The sequence below is a fragment of the Panthera uncia genome, chromosome X, assembly GCF_023721935.1.
Source record: "Panthera uncia isolate 11264 chromosome X, Puncia_PCG_1.0, whole genome shotgun sequence".
NCBI lineage: Eukaryota > Metazoa > Chordata > Mammalia > Carnivora > Felidae > Panthera > Panthera uncia.
In genome coordinates, this window is record NC_064817.1 from 40080234 (window position 1) to 40096405 (window position 16172).

The following is a 16172-nucleotide window of genomic DNA, read 5'->3' on the forward strand; positions in this document are numbered from 1 at the left end:
AGTTCCACCAGAGATAGCCCCAGTGAAAAGCCACAGAATCATGAGGGCCACAAATATGGTCACACAGTTGGACCTCTTCTTCTGGAGCAGACATACTGTTACCTGGTCTTTGGCTGTGTCCATTCGGACCATGGTTCTCAATATGTCACCAGCAGCAGTCTGACCTAGGGGGCAAGCTACCCAATTTCCTTGTGTACTCATGATTTTATCACTTATAATACAAATACGCAAACACAAATGAAATCTATATCATTGTGGTAAGATATGGAAAGACAGTGGTGGGCTTTGTTACAGAATATTTTCAGATGTCTCTGTGCACACTAAATAAGAACGTATTCCAGTCTTGGGGTGCCAGAGTGGCTCAGTCAGTTGCATGTCCGACAACTGACTTCGGCTCAGGTCATGATCTCATGGTTTATGAGTTCAAGCCCCACACCGGGCTCTCTGCTGACAGCATGGAGCCTGCTTAGGATTTCAGTCTCAATTATTTCAGGTTTACATGATGTGGTCCCAGCTGACCTAAGAATCACCTTATTGGACCCCCTCAGGAAAGTAATGCCTGTGTACCTTTGGAACTGGCTAGATATCGGTTTTTCTGGCAGATTATTCACTCAAAAAATGTAACTCCACATTGAACATATATGTATTAAATGCTATGAAATCCTGGGGTGCTTGGGTGGCTCAGCTAGTTGAATGTCCAACTTCGGCTCAGGTCATGATCTCATGGTTTGTGAGCTCGAGCCCTGCATAGGGCTTGCTGCTGTCAGCACAGAACCCGCTTCAGATCTTCTGCCCACCCCCGGCCCCTTCCTCGTTGGTTCTCTCTCAAAATAAATAAACTTCTTTAAAAAATGTTATGAAATCCTATATTTAGAATATAACTTCATTATCACAGCTGTGGAACAAAATATGCATTTTAAAAAGTTTTATTTATTGAAAAGGTAGTACATCCACATAGCACGATTTTCAAAAATTATGAAAGGACATACACAGTTGTCTCCCTCCCAACTCCATTCCCCCAGCCACCCATTTCCCCTTCCCTTTCCCAGAGGTAATAGGGTTCCCAGCTTCTCATGTATCTTCCCAGAGATAGTTTATGCATATATGCTCAATTATGTACTTGCCATTTGTTCTTTTTATGTATGAATGGTAGCATATTATATTCACTGTCTTGCACCCTGCTTTTTGCACCTAATGATGTATGTTGGAGATCTTCCACATCACTGCCCAAATGATGCCCAGGTTCTCTTTCTACATTTATTCATTTTGTCTACCTGGGAGTTTGTTATATAAGCATGCTGAGATTCCAGGATCCAGACCCGTCATCTGGACAGCTTCCAACCTCTTGTTTTCACAAACAGTGCACCAGCGAGTATTTGTTGTGTTCATCATTTTGTACATGCATGAGTATATACATTCCTAGAAGTGGAACTGCTGGCTCAAAGCCATTGCATTTGTGGTTTTCATTACTTTGGAATCATTTTTGTTTGAATAAGAGTTTTTCCTGGACATGCTGTTTGATAAGAAGCCAGGGCCACGTTCTAGGCAGGTAAGAGTTTTTCTTACAATTGGGATGATTTTTTTTTCTCCATTTGCTATTTCTTTTAGAGTTGATTTCTCCAGTCAGTAAACAGGTGCAGCCGAAGGGTTCTTCACAAGGAACACTCCCTTCTCTTGCCCCAGCCCCTGCCAAGTGCTCCTCTCAGGAGTACAGACTACTTTCTACAAATATGGCTTGTCTGAGCGATTCCTTGTCGAGGCCTCTGTCTCTCCTCAGACCCCAAGTGGGTCTAGGAAACATCCTATCTCCCACCTGCCCACGCCCTCTGCTACTCTTGTGGATGTATGTGGTCTTACACTCAGAGTATATCCTAAACCTCAACTAAGAGTCCTTCCCAGTGCTGTCTCACATCTGCAGCCTTGAGTGTTCTCTCTAAAATCTGCTGCACCATCGCTTGCTTCCCTCTGCCTCTGGCAGCACTCCCATCAAGGTTTTAGCTATCTCCTCATTTTGTTAGATACAGAGATTATACTTCTGCTTTTTATCCTGGTAGTTTCTGGGTGAAGAATGAGATGAAAAAAAGAGAGGCTGGCTTTATTCCCCATATTTAAACCAGAAGTCCAAACATACTTTTAAAATGTTAACTAAATTGACAAAAACTTCCTTCAGTGAACATTAACATTTAACAGGCACCACTGATATACTCTCTAATGTGCAATGAGCTTTGACTTCCGGCTGTGGCCTTTTCCGTGGGCTTTCTTTCCCGTATGTGTTCTCTGATGTACGATAAGGTTTGATTTTTGGGTAAAGGCTTTCCCACATTCTGTACACTTGTAGGGTTTCTCTCCAGTATGAGTTCGCTGGTGTACAGTGAATGTGGATTTTTCTCTGAAGGCTTTGCCACACTCAGAACATGCATAGGGTTTCTCTCCTGTGTGTGTTCGCTGATGTATTATGAGCTGTGACTTTTGACTAAAAGCTTTCCAACATACGGGACATTCGTAAGGTTTCTCTCCTGTATGAATTCTCTGATGTATAATGAGCTTGGACTTTTCTCGGAAGGCTTTGCCACATTCATTACATTTATATGGTTTTTCTTCTGTATGAGTTCTTTGATGTATAATGAGGTATGATTTCTGGGAAAATGCTTTTTCACATTCACTGCATTCATAGGGCTTCTCTCCTGTGTGACCCCTCTGGTGTAGCATAAGATAGGATTTCTGAGAGAATGCTTTCTCACATTCATTACATTCAAAAGGTTTCTCTCCTGAATGGGTTCTCTGATGTACACCAAGGTTTGATTTTTGGGTGAAGGTTTTCCCACACACATCACACTCATAGGGTTTTTCTCCTGTATGAGTTCTCTGATGCACGATGAGGGTTGACTTCTCATTGAAAGACTTCCCACATTCGGTACATTTATGAGGTTTCTCTCCTGTATGAGTTCTTTGATGTATAATGAGAGTTGACTTATCACTGAAAGTTTTCTTACACTCATTACATTCATGTGGTTTCTTTCCTGTATGAGTACTATGATGTATAATTAGATCAAGCTTCTGTATGAAAGACTCCCCACATTTAGTGCATTCATAAGTTTTCTCTCCTGTATGGGTTTTCTGATGGACAATGAGGTTTGACTTCTGTGTGAAGGCTTTTCCACATTCGTTACATTCATAAGGCTTCTCTCCTGTATGAGTCCTGTAATGTATGATGACAGTTGACTTTTCTCTGAAGGCTTTTCCACATTCTGGACACTCAAAGGGTCGCTCTCCTGTATGACTTCTCAAATGTATAATGAGCTGAGATTTTTGGCTAAAGGCTTTTCCACATTCAGTACATCCAAAGGGTTTCTCTCCTGTGTGAGTTCTCCAATGTACAATGAGGTGTGACTTCTTGCTGAATGTTTTCCTACATGCAGTGCATTCAAAGGGTTTCTCTCCATTTTTAATTCTCTCTTGTAGACTAAGACCTTTCTTTCGCCTCAGGGCCTTCCCACATTCTTTATATCCATGGGGTTTTACTCCAGGAGTTGTTTTCTCATACTCAGTGTGGAAGAATAATTTTGCACATCCATTATCATGTTTCTTTCCTACAGAACTTCTGGTAAATAGGTCTAAATTATCTACCATATTATTTCCAAATGACTCATGTTTATGGGATCTTTGTATTGAAGCCACAAAGTCTGTACTAAGATGAAGTACATTTCCAAATTCATTATAGTCAGGGCCAGTCCTGGTGATAATTGTTGTCTTGTCAGGGAATCCAATTTGCATCAACAAATACCTATCTTGGTCATCCTGGTGCTGTCTCTCAATCTGTTCATCAACTTGATAGGCTTCTAGAAGGAAGTACAATAAACCATTTTTGTAACTTAACATTATGTAATGGAACTTCTTTAAAAATCCCCTACCATATAAAAGCCAATACTATTTTTGTTTGGGTGCAAAAACGTGATTTTATTAAAGCATGGGGAGAGCTGGTATAATTATCTCATTTTATGAGTTCCTAGAGAGAATTTTGATGGTCAAATCCTGTTCTTTTACTAAAGAAGTAAAAGAACACCTCCTAGTCTTTTTGTTACCAAAAACAATCTTACCTTGATATCTCAGTCTTTCTTACCTCTACTTTTACATCATCTCTGATTTCCATCAATTCTGGGGACTTTATCACCCTTCATTTATCATATGAACTCTTAACTGTACCGACTTACACTATTTTCTAACTAGGTAGAAATACAACAGTGTGATTAGTGGACTCAAATTTTACAATCCTGAATCCACATTCTTAGTGAATAGGATAAAGATCTAGAAAGATTAGCCTTACAAAAACAAAGATCACCTTAAAGATCTCTGCCCAATCTGGAGTCATCCAAGCTTGCAGTTTGTCAACACCACCTTCTGCTCCTATCTACATTCTTTTCACTAAAAACCCTTCCTCATGTTCTATCACTCACATAGCCCAGTCTTCCATATTTTGCTATGATCAGAATATCGATAACTTTCAAGGAGCAATTCAGTCTTTTCACAAAAGCTTACTCTGATCTTCCTATATAATTTTTGTTAATTTCTAAAGTAGTCATCTGTACCACTCATTTAGACAGTTAAAGTTGCAAAGCCTTGCCTTAAATATACCATGTTTCACCAATTGCAAGATGCATATTATTTCACATTTTAACATCTCTGAATCCAGATGTACCTTATAATCAATGACATCTCATAAATTAATTGGTGGCAATTTTTCTTAGTGGTATGTATTAAATTTAATTGGATCTTGGGGCACCTGGGTGGCTCAGTCAGTTGAGTGGCTGGCCAACTCTTGATGTGGGCTCAGGTCATGATCCCAGGGTTGTGGGATCAAGCCTCGTGTTGGGCTCTGCACTGAGCATGGAGCCCACTCAAGATTCTCTCCCTCCCTCTGCCCCTCTCCCTCACTCACACACTCTCTAAAATTTAAAAAAATCAACTGGATCTTGAAGTCAATAAAATATGCTAAATACTTTTTGCATATATACTGAATTTTAATCATTTTTGTAGTTTAATTTTTTCCTACCTTCTCCTAAAATTCTGTATGAAAATTATCAAATGTACAAAAAAGATGAAAGAGTAAAAAAAGACTCATTACCATTTAGATTTAACAATGATAACACTTACAATAGTAATACTGAAGTTTAAAATGGATCATGTTCCTATGACATCCTTAATTATATTAGCAAAGCACTAGTTCTTAACCAGGCATGAACATCAGAATCACAGGAAAAGCTTTTACAAAATACATCTGATGGGACCCAAGCTCCACCAAGCATCTACTGAATCTGGACCTCATTAGGTGGTAAGAAGCAGCATAGTTAGGGTCATAAGCTCTCTATCAAATCCTGGCTCAACCATTCACTTGCTCTGTGACCTGAGCAACTTACCTAATCTATTTGTATTTTATTTCCCATCTGGAAACAGGAGTTGTAATAGTGCTTACTCAAATGTTGATAGGATTAACCTGCTTATAACAGGGCATGCATGGCACATAGGAAGTACTTTCAACTGTTTGCTAGAACAACTGATGCTACTACTACAATAACAACTACTATTATGATTAAGAGCCACTATACTCCTATAAGAAGAAATAAGGAATATGTCAATATATTCAACATGTTCTTGACCATTAAGTGAAAAAAAGGTGAATAAAACTGTACATAATAGGCTACCATTTTTCTAAAGAAAGAAATATATAAATATATATTTATATGGGCTCATCATATAAACAATGGAAGACTATACCTTTAAATTTTAATAAATGATTACTTACAGGAAAAAGGAAGGAAGAGAATGAGATGGAGGGAAAGCAGCTGAACTTCTTTAAATATACCTTGTTTTCTAGATTTGACTTTAGAACCAAGGCAATATTTTATATAATCATAAGCAAAACTGAATTTAAAAGGCTTCCATAATAATAATTATACCCTCATCTGTATTTCCAAACAACCATGCTGAAAAGTCTTGATTCTTAATGGCACCAACATGATTACCTCAATTAATTGAAACCACTATAGACATTTAGCAGTTTCAGAATAATACTAACAATATTACCATCAGATGTTAAGATTAACAAAGTAAAAACCTTTAAGCAGAGAATTTGATTTGGAAATACCAATTTGAACAGATGATATACTTTCTCTTTAAAATCTTTTTTTTAAAACATAGTTCCTAGCTTTGTCAATAAAAAGGCCTAGAAACAATTCCATAATGTCTAAATTGTGGTCTGAAAACACTATTTACCCCTAAAAAACCAGGGATCCTTAGAGAAATGGCTGATTCCAGGCCGGAGATGGAAAATATATAAAATGAGCTTGGAACATCTTGTAACAGAAAGCAAGGAAGCAAAGACTCAGGAGCCAACTTGAAAGGGTTTCCACTGGCCAGAGACAGGGCAGTTTGATTCACAGTAAGAATAAGGCAGTGGATTAAAAAATAAAATATGGATCCTCAAAAAGGACATATTAGTCACCTTTTGAATGATTCTACAAAACCAACTCCTTATTTTTTAAAACTGGTAAATATATGGAAAAACATATGCAACTCATATGGAACTCATGGAACTAACATGTAACCAAATAATAGATGAAGGGCAATCCTCTTTATAGAAATATTCCAGCTAATCAACAAAGAAGGAATGATAGAATATCACCACTTTGCAAACATTAATGAATTAATAGATCTGAGCAATAATCACCGATAACTCATCATTACAATAGACAACCATGCCTCCTGATGGAAGGATGTTATACCAGCTAGGAAGTAAACTTGCTAAAACATAAAACCCTGAATCTGATCAAATTTCAAAATCTAACCACCAATTTACAAGAAAAACAAGGGACAGAGGAGTATGTTAAATACCACCATAGGGGACTTAGCAAAGTCCAGAATGTGGGAAACTAAAAGACAACCAGTTACTTTATAAAAATAAAAGAGGAGGGGCGCCTGAGGTGGCTCAATTGGTTAAGCATCCAACTCTTGGTTTTGGCTCAAGTCATGATCTCATGGTTCATGGGATCAAGCCTCACATCATGCTGTGCGCTGATAGCACAGAGCCTGCTCGGGATTCATTCATATTCTTTCTTTCTCAGTTCACACTGTACTTTCCCTGTTTCAGACCTAGAATCAGCAGCTTCTCCAAGGATGTTCGATTCCTTTTTAGTGGGGAATGGTACTGAGAAATCAGAATCTAGGTGCTGGGTGTGCTTATAGCTACTTGGATTCTTGTTTCTTATAACCTACAAATGATTCCTGTCCATCTTTTTTTCCCTTTTATTTCTTTAAAGTTTACTTATTTACTTTTGAGGTATAGAAGAGATAGTGCGCCACATTTTGTATGGTTCCATTTATATGAAATTTCCAGAATAGGAAAAACCATAGAGGCAGAAAGTAGATCAGTAAGTGCCAGGGGCTGGGGGAAGGAAGAAATGCAGACTGACTGATAAGGGGTAAGGGTTTCTTTTTGGGGTGATGATAATGTTCTAGAATTAGATAGTGGTGATAGTCTCATAACTGGGTGAATATCCTAAAAATCACTGAATCTGCAGACTTCAAAAGAGTGAATTTTATGGTCTGTGCATTATATCTCAATAAAGCTATTTTTTAAAAAAGATAATCAAGATTTTCTAGGAGAGCAAATGTGATAGGAATATCTAAAATGAGTGGAATCAGGTAATCCAATATGGAATTAGAGCCTTTGTTCCTAGGCCTGTGACTAATGTGGGTCTGGCTTTAGATAAGGCAGCAAGGGAAATGAGAATGGGAGAAGTGGCAGGGCTTAGGGGCAGGGACATGCAGCTAAGACACTTCCATGCCGGGAAAAGGAGCTGTGCAGAAATCTGTGGGTGAGCACCAACTTAAGGGGAGTGGTCTGATGAGTATGGGACAGGGGTGAGGATGTCAGTCTTATGTCTGAGAATTTCATGTCCCTAACTAACAACATCAAATGGTCACAACCTTTCTCAAGACATTCCTGAAAGCCCTTTCAGAGGTCCTTACTCCTGGGTGACAAGGTGGCACTTAGTGTCACCATCGTCTGAGTCAATCCCGCTTACCTGGAAAGTCCCAAATTGAGATTTTTGTCTCTGCCAGGCATGGCTCTTCTACCTCCAATTTGAGGATGAGGTCTGGTTTGGTAACCTGCTGCCCTGCTAATGAGAAATGACAGTGACACCTCCTTGGTCTTCAGAGCCTCTGAGAAAGAAGAAGGTGGAGTGTGGGGCAGCACAAGAGACCTATCAATTGACATAATGGTCAAGTCAAACCACTTCACCTGGGTTTTGAGTTCACAAACACCCTGTCAGGAAAGCAAAGGGGGGAAAAGGAACTTTGATCCCCAGAATTCAATGTCAAACTTCTCAAGCAGTTCAGAGGTCTTACAAGATTTCAAAATTGAGAAAGGATACACCCTCTGTCAGAGACAATCACAAACAGCAAAGTTACCTGAGGAAGCCATTCTTACCCACAGAGACCAGGTTGCTATAGGTCTCTCGCATCACTTCTCTGTACAGAGACTTCTGTGAAGCGTTCAGGTACTGCCACTCCTCGTGGGTGAAATCCACAGCCACATCCTCAAATGTCACGAGTCCCTGTAATTGTACATTCCTTTTATTCTAAAATACTGATCACCGGGTGAGGAGGATGAAAGGAACTTCTGATTGGGTTCCCAGTTCATGATGATGACTTAATACAAGAGGCCTACATTGTTGGAAAATCACAAATCATGGTAGAAAAACTACTCCATCAAATATATGGAATATTCTCTAAGTATATCGAATATACAAAAGAGAATGTGGTATTCGCACAAGGATAGACAAATAGTCCAGTAGAACTAAAAATAGAATCCAGGGGCACCTGGGTGGCTCAGTCGGTTAAGCGTCCAACTTTGGCTCAGGTCATGATCTCATGGTTCTTGAGTTCGAGCCCGATTCAAGTTCTATGCTGACAGCTCAGAGCCTGGAACCTGCTTCAGGTTCTTTGTCTCCTCTCTCTCTGTCCGCCCCCCTCCAAAATAAATAAACATTAAAGAATTTTTAAAGAATCCAAATGTGTATGGATACCTGAGTTATGAAAAAGTTGGCCCTACAGAGCAGTGGGGAGAGGATGAGCTTTTCAAATAAATGTGGATGGATTACTGGATTATCTACATGGGGGGAAAAAACCACACTTAGCCACTAACTCACTATACACAAAAATCAACTACAGATAAATTGTAAATCTAATGTGAAAGATAATACAATAAGGTGGCTAGAAAACAATAAAGGAAAATGTTTTCATAGTCCTGGGGTAGGGAAAGAATTCTAAAACAAGATGTGAAAAGAGCTACTCATAAAGAAAAGGCTTTAAAATGTCACAAGATTAATAGCACCGCAGTCAGGGAAATACAAATCAAAACCACAATGAGATATCACCTCACGCCTGTCAGAATGGCTAAAATTAACAACACAAGAAACAACAGGTGTTGGCAAGGATATGGGGCAAGGGTGGTAGGAATGTAAACTGGTGCAGCCACTCTGGAAAACAGTAGGGAGGGTCCTCAAAAAGCTAAAAATAGAACTACTCTATGATCCAGCAATTGCACTACTAGGTATTTACCCAAACAATACAAAAATACTAACTTGAAAGGGATACATGCACCTCAATGTTTATACCAGGATTATTTACAATAGCCAAATTATGGAAAGAGCCCAAATGTCCACTGACTCATGAATGGATAAGGAAGAAGTGGTATATATATACGACAGAATATCACTCAGCCATAAAAAAGGATGAAATCTTGTCATTTACAACATGGATGGAACTAGAATTATGCTAAGTGAAATAAGTCAGAGAAAGATAAATACCATATGATTTTACTCATACATGGAATTTAGAAAACAAAATGAATGAGGAAAGGAGAAAACAAAAGAGGGAAAGAGGCAAGCCAAGAAAGACTTTTGACTATAGAGACCAAACTGACGGTTATCAGAGGGGAGGTGGGTGCAGGGATGGATGAAATGGGTGATGGGGATTTAAGGAGTGCACTTGTGATGAGCACTGGATGTTGTATCTAAGTGTTGAATCACTAAATTGTACACCTGAAACTAATATTACACTGTATGTTACCTAACTGGAATTTACATTTTAAAAAGGTACAGGGCACCTGGGTGGCTCAGTTGGTTAAGCATCCGACTTTGATTCAAGTCATGATCTCATGGTTTGTGGGTTTGAGCCCTGCATCAGGCTCTGTGCTGACATCTCAGAACCTGGAGCCTGTTTCAGATTCTGTCTCCCTCTCTCTCTGCCCCTCCCCTGCTTGCACTCACTCTCTCTCTCTCTCTCTCTCTCTCTCTCTCAAAAATAAAGAAACATTAAAAAAATGTTTTTTAAGTACAAAAGTAAAAAGGCAAGCTTTAAATGGGAAGACTATCTGCTACACTCGAAAGTGATAAAGGGGGCGCCTGGGTGGCTCAGTCAGTTAAGCATCTGACTTCAGCTTAGGTCATGATCTCACGGTTCATGAGTTTGAGCCCCACGTCGGGCTCTGTGCTGACAGCTCAGAGCCTGGAGCCCACTTGGATTCTATGTCTCCCCCTCTCTCTCTGTCCCTCCCACACTCTCTGTCTCTCACTCAAAAATAAATAAACATTAAAAAGTGATAAAGGGATCTTATCTGGAACATAACAAAAGTCCTACAAATCAATAAGAAACACACAACACAAAAAACCAGAGAAGAGATGTGAATATGTACTTCACTAAAAAGAAAACCTCAATGACCTATGAACATAAGAAAACGTACTCAACCCCATTAGCACTCAGGCAACCACTTAAATGTACTCAATGCAATTAGCACCCACATAAATGAAGTTTTAAGCCATGCTGAGACACTACTATGCCCCCACTAGAAAGGTTATAATTAGGGGCACCTGGGTGGCTCAGTCAGTTAAGCGTCCGACTTCGGCTCAGGTCATGATCTCGCGGTTTGTGAGTTCAAGCCCCGCGTCGGGCTCTGTGCTGACAGCTCAGAGCCTGGAGCCTGTTTCAGATTCTGTGTCTCCCTCTCTCTCTCTAGACCCTCCCCCATCCATGCTCTGTCTCTCTCTGTCTCAAAAATAAATAAACGTTAAAAAAAATTTTTTTTAAAAAAGAAAGGTTATAATTAAGCAGACTAAAATATTGTAAGATTGTGTTGAAATGAGAACTCTCACATACTTAGTAGGAATATAAACTGGCAGAGTTGCTTGGGGAAACAGTTTGACACTGTTTACTAAAGTTAACGATTTCCATATGTTATGACCCAGCAATAGAATTTACTTCTAGGTACACGGCTTAAAGAAAATCATGCACATATGCTCTAGAAAACAAGTACAGGGATGTTCACACAAGCACTACTTCTAAAACGAAAACTGTGGAAAAAAATCAAATGTCCCTCAATACACAACGGGTAAATTGTGGCACAGTCACTTAATGGGATTCTGGGTGGTAATGAAAATAAATGAACTACAACTACACATCCAACACAGATGAATCTTGCAGATGTACTGATGAACAAAAGAATCCAGACACAAGAGTACATGCTGCATGATTCTATTTAAAAATAGTAAGAGAACAGGCAGGGCCAATCCATGATGCTAAAAATCAGGAGTGACTGATTATCTTTGTGGGTGGTACTGATTGGGAGAAGGCATGAGTGTGGATTGAGGTCCTCGTTATGTTCTAATCTTGACCTGGAGGGTGACTACACGGTGTGTTCACTTTGTGATAATGCATCAAGTTGTTCACATATAAACTGCATTTCACATATAATTAAATGTACTTTATCTCTTTATACTTAAACATTATTTCTGACAAAAGTGCAAAGGTAGGGGCGTCTGGGTGGCTCAGTCAGTTGAGTGTCCAACTCCTGATGTCGGCTCAGGTCATGACTGCACAGTTTGAGGGTTTGAGCCCTTCCCTGGATTCCATGCTGACAGTGCAGAGCCTATTTAGGATCCTCTCTCTCCCTCTCTCCCTGCCCCTCCCCAGTTCCCGTTCTCTCTCTCTCTCAAAAATAAATAAATAAACTTTAGAAAAAGTGCAAAGGCAATTCAATGGAAAATGGGAGTTCCCATTTCAACAAATGGTGCTGGAACAACTGGATATAAATACGCAGAAAAAACCTCCAGTAAATACCTCCAATATATATAAAACTTAGACTCAAAATAGATCACAGACCTAATGCAAAATCTAAACCTATAAAATTTCGAGAAGAAAATATAGGAGAAAACCTTTTTAACATTAGGGTAGCCAAATATTTCTTAGGTGGGACAGTAAAATTCAAAGACACTGTTAAGAGAAGAAAAAGCCACAGAATGAAACAAAATATTTACAAATCACATTCTGGCCAAAAAAAAAAAAATTAAGATATAGTTATATTTAGAATACATAAAGAACTCTCAAAACTAAAAAAACGCAAAAGATATTAAGCCAAAACAGATATACAAATTACAAATAAGTACATATAAAGATACTTAACATCAGGAAACTGCAAAATAAAACCACAATGAGAGAGGAGTTCAAGATGGCCCTGTGGGAAGACCATGAAATCACCTCCTCCCATGGACACAACAAACTTCCAGCTATACGTGGAATAATTTTCCTCTAAAAAGGACCTGAGAACTAGATGAACAGCACATCCACAACAAAAGACAAGGAGACACACTGAGAAGGGCAGGAGAGGCAATGACAGAGCCTTGCCTGGGAACCCACCCACCCCAGACGTGGTGACCCCACAATCAGAAGGGATCCCAAAAATATGGAACTCTACTCAAAGAGTAAAGGGATTGTGCCCCACTTCAGCAACCCCCAACCCTGGGGGCCAGCATCAGAAAAATAAGACCCCAACATGTCTAGTTTTGAAAACCAATGGGGATTAAGATCAGGAGAATCATAGAACTACAGGGAACATATAGATCCCACTCAAAGCAGCTGTCACAGAGGCAGGAACTTACAAGGACTTTATCTGGGGATGGAAGCACTGGACAATGGCATTTTAGCAATCTCATCCTAATTTGATGGTGATGAAACCAACAGGCATCATTTTTGGTGCTTACTAGCACCAGAGGCCATGCTCTGCCCACCCCATGCCATAACTGGGCTGGATTAGCACCCCACGCACCCTGCATAGTGCCCAACCCACAACAGGGCTGGGCTAGCACCCCAAGCACCATGCAACCTTTGCAGAGACCAAGCCACAGGAATGACAGGTGAAGCATCCCAAGCCCCATCCTCCCTGCTCAGTGGCCAAGATGCAAACAGGCCAGGTCAGTGACCCATCCCCACCTTCCCACATAGTGGCTAAGCTGTGAATGGATAGGGTGAGTGCCATGAGCCCTGCCCTCCCCATGCAGAGACCAAGCCACAATGGATGGGCTAACAGCTTGAATCCCACTCTCCCCCATGAAGCAGTCCAGTCACAACAAAGCCAGGCAAGTGCCCTGAGTCCTGACCTCCCCACACAGCAGCTAAGGCCGGCCCTATCAGAGCCAGCATGCACATGCAGCCCACACAAGAGACACCCACAGAGTGCCAGACTCTGGTGGCCAAGGGAGAATTCTGGGCCACATGGAACATTTCCTACACAAGACTGCTCCTTCAAGACTGAGGGAGGTAGCTGTTTTACCTAATATATACAGACAAACGCAGAGAGACATGCAAAACGAGGAGACAGAGGAATATGTTCCAAACCAAAGAAGAAGGCAAATCCTCAGAAAAAGACCTTAATGAAATAGAGATTAGCAACCTACCCAATAAAGAATTCTAAGTGATGGTCGTAAAGATACTCACTGATCTCAGGAGAAGAATGGATGAACACAGTAAGAACTTCAACAAAAAGAAAAAAATATATAAGTACCAAACAGAAGTTATAACTAAACTGAAAAATACACTAGAGGGGTTCAAAAGTTGAATGAATGAAATGGAAGCACAAATCAGAGGACCATAAGACAAAGCAATGGAAAACAGTCAGAAAGAGCAGCAAGGTAAAAAAAGAACTAAAAGTAAGGCTATCTTAAAGGACCACAGGCACAACATTAAGCAGAATAATATTTGCATTGTAAGAGTTCCAGAAGGAGAAGAGAAAAAGGATCGTAAATTTCTTGAAGATATAGTGGCTGAAAACTTCCCTAACCCGGGGAAGGATACAGACATTCAAGTTCAAGAAGCCCAGAGAGTTCAAATTAAGATGAACCCAAAGAAAAACACACCAAGACACATTATAATTATAATGGTAGAAGTTAAGGATAGTGAGAAAATATTTTTTTTAGGTTTATTTATTTATTTAGAGAGAGAGAGAGAGAGAGAGAGAGAGAGAGCATGCGTGTGCACGAGCCAGGAAGGGGCAGAGAGAGAAGGAGAAAGAGAGAATCCCAAGCAGGCTCTACACTGTCAGCACAGAGCCCGATGTGGGGCTCAAACCCACAAACCATGAGATCATGACCCAAGCCAAAACAAGAGTCAAAGGCTCAACCGACTGAGCCACCCAGGCACCCCAAGGATAACAAGAAAATCTTAAAAGCAGTAAGAGAAAAGCAACAATACTATGTACAAAGGAGACCCCATAAGGTTTTTAGACTTTTCAGCAGAAACTTTGCAAACCAAAAAGGAGTGGGGTGACATATTTAAAGTACTAAAAGGGGAAAAAGTGCCAACCAGGAATTCTCTACCCATCAAGGTTATCATTCAGAATTGAAGGAGAGATTAAGAGTTTTCCAGATAAGCAAAATCTAACAGTTCATCACCACTAAACTGGCCTTACAAGAAATGTTAAAGGGACTTCTCTAAGCTAAGAAGAAAAGGCACTAATTAATTTTAAAATACATACGAAAGTGAAAATAGAAAAGGTAGGTAAAAATTAAAGGTAGTAGATCAACCACTTATAAAGCAAGTATGAAGGGTAAAAGACAGAAGTAGTAAAATTAATTGAAAATAAAACAGTTAAGGGATACATAAAATAAAAAGTAAACTGTATCATCAAAAATCCAAAATGTAGGAGGGAGGAGTAAAAATTTAAAGCTTTGGAATGTGTTCAAAATTAATTTACTGTCAATTCAAAAATGAGTTACATACATGTTATATGTGAACCGAACAGTAACCACAAAGAAAAAAATTACAGTAAATACATAGAAAGGAATCTAAACATAACACTATAGAAGACAAACCAGAAGGGAAGAAAGAGAAGAAGAAACAGAGGGGAACTACAACAGCCAGAAAACAATTAACAAAATGGCAATAAGTACATATCTATCAATAATTAAATGTAAATGGACTAAATGCTCCAATCAAAAAACAAAGGGTGGATAGATGGGAAAAAAGCCCTTTTATAGGCTACGCACAAGAGACTCACTTCAAACCTAAGGACACACACAGACTAAAAGTAGAGGGGCACCTGGGTGGCTCAGTTGGTTAAGCTTCCAACTTCGGCCCAAGTCATGATCTCGCAGTTCATGAATTCAAGCCCCGTGTGAGGCTCCATACTGACAACTCAGAGCCTGGAGCCTGCTTCAGATTCTATGTATCCCCCTCTCTCTCTGCCCCTACCCTGTTCGTGCTCGCTTGCTCTCTCTCTCAAAAATAAACATTAAAATTAAAAAAAAAGAAAGTAAAGGGATAGAAAAGGATATATCATGTAAGTGGAAATGAAAAGAGAGCTGGGATAGGAATACTTGTATCAGAAAAATTAGACTTTAAAACAAAGACCATAACAAAAGACAAAGAAGGGTACTACATAATGATAAAGGGGTTGATCTAACAAGATGATATGACATTTGTAAATATGTATGAACTGAATATAGGAGCACCTAAATATATAAAGCAAATATTAACAGCAATAAAGAGATAAATAGACAGCAATACAATAATAGTAGGGGATTTTAACGCCTCACTTAAATCAATGGATAGATCATCCAGACAAAAAAATCAAAAAGAAAACATTGGCCTTAAACAACACACTAGACCAGAGGGACCTAATAGATATATACAGAACATCCCATCCAAAAACAGGAGATGGGACGCCTGGGTGGCTCAGTCGGTTATGCATCCTACTTCAGCTCAGGTCATGATCTCACAGTTCGTGGTTTCAAGCCCCACGTCAGGCTCTGTGCTGACAGTTCAGAGACTCAAGCCTGCTT

The 16172-nt window shown here is 39.6% G+C and overlaps 1 protein-coding gene across 2 annotated transcripts in view; it reads right to left on the bottom strand.

Moving 5' to 3' along the window:
- Nucleotides 1-910: 910 nt before the first annotated feature.
- The window catches only part of ZNF182 (zinc finger protein 182), a 29844-nt gene continuing 14582 nt past the window's right edge, over nucleotides 911-16172 (bottom strand). For both annotated transcript variants that reach the window (XM_049643770.1, XM_049643769.1), the window contains exons 4-6: nucleotides 8489-8615; nucleotides 8082-8177; nucleotides 911-3839 (exon numbers count right to left, since the gene is read on the bottom strand). In XM_049643770.1, coding sequence (XP_049499727.1) covers nucleotides 2209-3839; nucleotides 8082-8177; nucleotides 8489-8615 — 1854 coding nt within the window. In that variant the 3' untranslated portion in view covers nucleotides 911-2208. The remainder of the gene's footprint in view (nucleotides 3840-8081; nucleotides 8178-8488; nucleotides 8616-16172) is intronic.